Here is a 2713-nt window from a genome sequence, read left to right as displayed (position 1 = left end):
GTTTCCTCCCACTGTCCTAAATGTTTAGGGGTTGTAGGTCAATTGGGTGTAATTGGGCTTGTGGGCCGAAATGGTCTGTTACCGTGCTGTATGTCTAAATTAAATATCGAGTATAGGAGTTTGGATGTTATTTTGAAGTGGTATGAGACATCAGTGAGGCCAAATTTTGATAATTGTGTTCAGGTTTGGTCACCTAACTTCAGGATAAATTTAAATTTCGACTTACAGCACGGTCACAGACCCATTCAGCCCACGAGTCCATGCCCTCCTAATTTACACCCCATTAACCTGCTCTCCAATATGTTTTGAATGATGGGAGGAAATCGGAGCCCCCAGGGAAACTCTCGCAGACACAGGGAGAACGTACAAACTCCTTACAGCCCGGGATTCAAACCCTGGTCTCAATCGCTGGAGGTGTAAAGGTATTGCGCTAACTGCTACACTGACCATTCCACCCTAAAGATCGAAAGATTAAACATTTCCAAGGATGTTGCCGGGACTTGAGGAACTGAGTTACAGGAAAAGGTTGAATAGGTTAAGGCTTTATGTGGAGCTCGTCGAAAGAACCAAAGACTTGTTGATCCAAGCCAAGGCTTTTATTAGCAAAAGACAGGAGCTCTTCACAGGTGGCCGACCAGTCCGGAATGATCCGACCTGGCTAGGGACACAACCCTTTAAGGCCCAGACGATAGGTGTGGCTTAGCTGTCAGCCAATCGCTGTAAGCACAGTCTAGATACAGTAACTATATACACTATGTACATTGGTGATAGATCTGTACTATCACATCTTATTCACTGGAGTGTCATAAAATGAGGAGAAATTTGATAGAAGTATACAGAATTAGGAGGGACACAGAGAGAATGCAAGCAGGCGTTTCCCACTGAGGTTGGGTGAGACAAGAACGAGAGGACATGGGTTAAGGGTGAAAGGGGAAATGTTCAAGGGGAACATTGTGGGGGAAAGTCTTCACTCAGAGAATGGTGAGACAATGCAACAAACTGCCAGTGGGTGAATGTGGGCTCAATTTCGATATTTAGAAGATTGGACAGGCACATGGACGGGAGGGGTCAGGTTGCAGATTTATGGGACAAGGCAGAATAAATAGCTTGCCTCCGACTAGATGGGTCAAAGGAGCCTATTTCTGTGCTGTAGGATTCTGAGACACTCGATGAATCTCAACTATTGTTACTGCTTTACAGTTATCCATAAAGGATAGACCAGTGGTTCTCAACCTTTTCCTTCCCACTCACATCCCACTTTAAGTGATCCCTCTGCCATCTGTGATTAGTAAGGGATTGCTTAAGGTGGGATGTGAGTGGGAAGGGAAGGTTGAGAATCACTGCTCTAGACCCAAATGTTACTGAAATATTTTGCTTGAGAAAAATTGTCATTGGTCCATTTCCTTTGGCGTTCTGAAACCCTGCACATAACGAGTCAATGAGGGACGATTAAAACAGTGGTTTTCAAACTTTTTTCTTTGCACCCACAGACCATTTTAAACAATCCCTTACTAATCACAGAGCACTGATGGCAAAGTGGTGTGTGAGTGGAAAGAAAAAGGTTGAGAACCACTGATCTAGATCATTAATATATATGACAAACAACAATGGACCCAGGACCGATCCTTGAGGCACTCCACTAGCCACCGGCCTCCAATTCGACAATTTTCCACCACTACTCTCTGGCATCTCCCATCCAACCATTATTGAATCCATTTCACTACTTCATCATTAATACCTAATGCTTTCACCTTCCTAATTTACCTCTTAGGTGGAACCTTGTCAAAGGCCCATATAAACAGTATCCACAGCCTTCCTCTCGTCAACCTTCTTGGTGACCTTCCTCTGAATGGTAACGAAGAATTTTTTAAAATTTATTTGTGTTAGACGACTCCTCTCCGTGAAATCCAAACATTTTCTCTTTTCTTATTGTATTTAACAATATTATTCTGTTAAATATATTTTTATTGAGGGGGGTGGTGTTGGGAGGGAGAGGATTTTTGGAAGGGGTGAAATCACCATTTATGTAACTTTTAATTTCCTCTTTTGAGACTTATTTTATTAGAGTAATTTCAATTACTGCACGTATGGAAAGATTTTAAATAAAATATTTAAAAAAGCTATTGTTACTGCCTCTAGAACTGGGCATTCGCAGAGGAAAATGAATCAATAATCCATCACAATCCATTAAATAATTAACACATTTTATTAGATTTATTATTCTGCAAGAATAATATGAACTAGTCCAGTGGTTCTCAACCTTTTTCTTTCCACTCACATCCCACTTTAAGTATTCCCTGTGTCCTCTTCCTCCTTCTTGGATTGTCGGGCAGGCTGGTCCCGCGGCCTGGCGCGCACTCGCAATGCCTGGAAGATTGTGGTGCAAAGCTATTTTCACTGGCTATAAACGTGGCCTTCGAAACCAAAGAGAGCATACAGTTCTACTGAAGATTGAAGGTGTTTATTGCCGTGATGAAACAGAATTTTACATGGGTAAAAAATGTGCCTATGTCTACAAGGCAAAGAACAAGACCATCACTCCTGGAGGTAAACCAAATAGAACTCGAGTCATATGGGGTAAAGTGGCCGTTCTCATGGTAACAGTGGCATGGTCCGTGCAAAGTTCAGAAGTAACCTGCCTGCAAAGGCAATTGGGCATAGAATTCGTGTGATGCTGTACCCATCAAGAATTTAAAGAAATGCTGTACAGAAA

The 2713-nt window shown here is 42.2% G+C and overlaps 1 protein-coding gene across 1 annotated transcript in view; it reads left to right on the top strand.

Annotated features, from left to right (window-relative positions):
• The first annotated feature begins 2302 nt into the window (after positions 1–2302).
• LOC138746127 (large ribosomal subunit protein eL33-like) overlaps positions 2303–2713 on the top strand; it is a 447-nt gene continuing 36 nt past the window's right edge. Inside the window, 2 exon segments of the mRNA XM_069904056.1 lie at positions 2303–2583; positions 2586–2713. The exon segment at positions 2586–2713 is cut by the window's right edge and continues 36 nt beyond it. Of these exon segments, the coding sequence (XP_069760157.1) occupies positions 2364–2583; positions 2586–2695 (330 nt within the window). The 5' untranslated portion in view covers positions 2303–2363 and the 3' untranslated portion in view covers positions 2696–2713.

Source organism: Narcine bancroftii, chromosome 1 (assembly GCF_036971445.1).
Source record: "Narcine bancroftii isolate sNarBan1 chromosome 1, sNarBan1.hap1, whole genome shotgun sequence".
NCBI classification, from domain to species: domain Eukaryota; kingdom Metazoa; phylum Chordata; class Chondrichthyes; order Torpediniformes; family Narcinidae; genus Narcine; species Narcine bancroftii.
The sequence above is the reverse complement of the archived record's forward strand: the minus strand, read 5'-3'. Positions and strand labels throughout refer to the sequence as shown.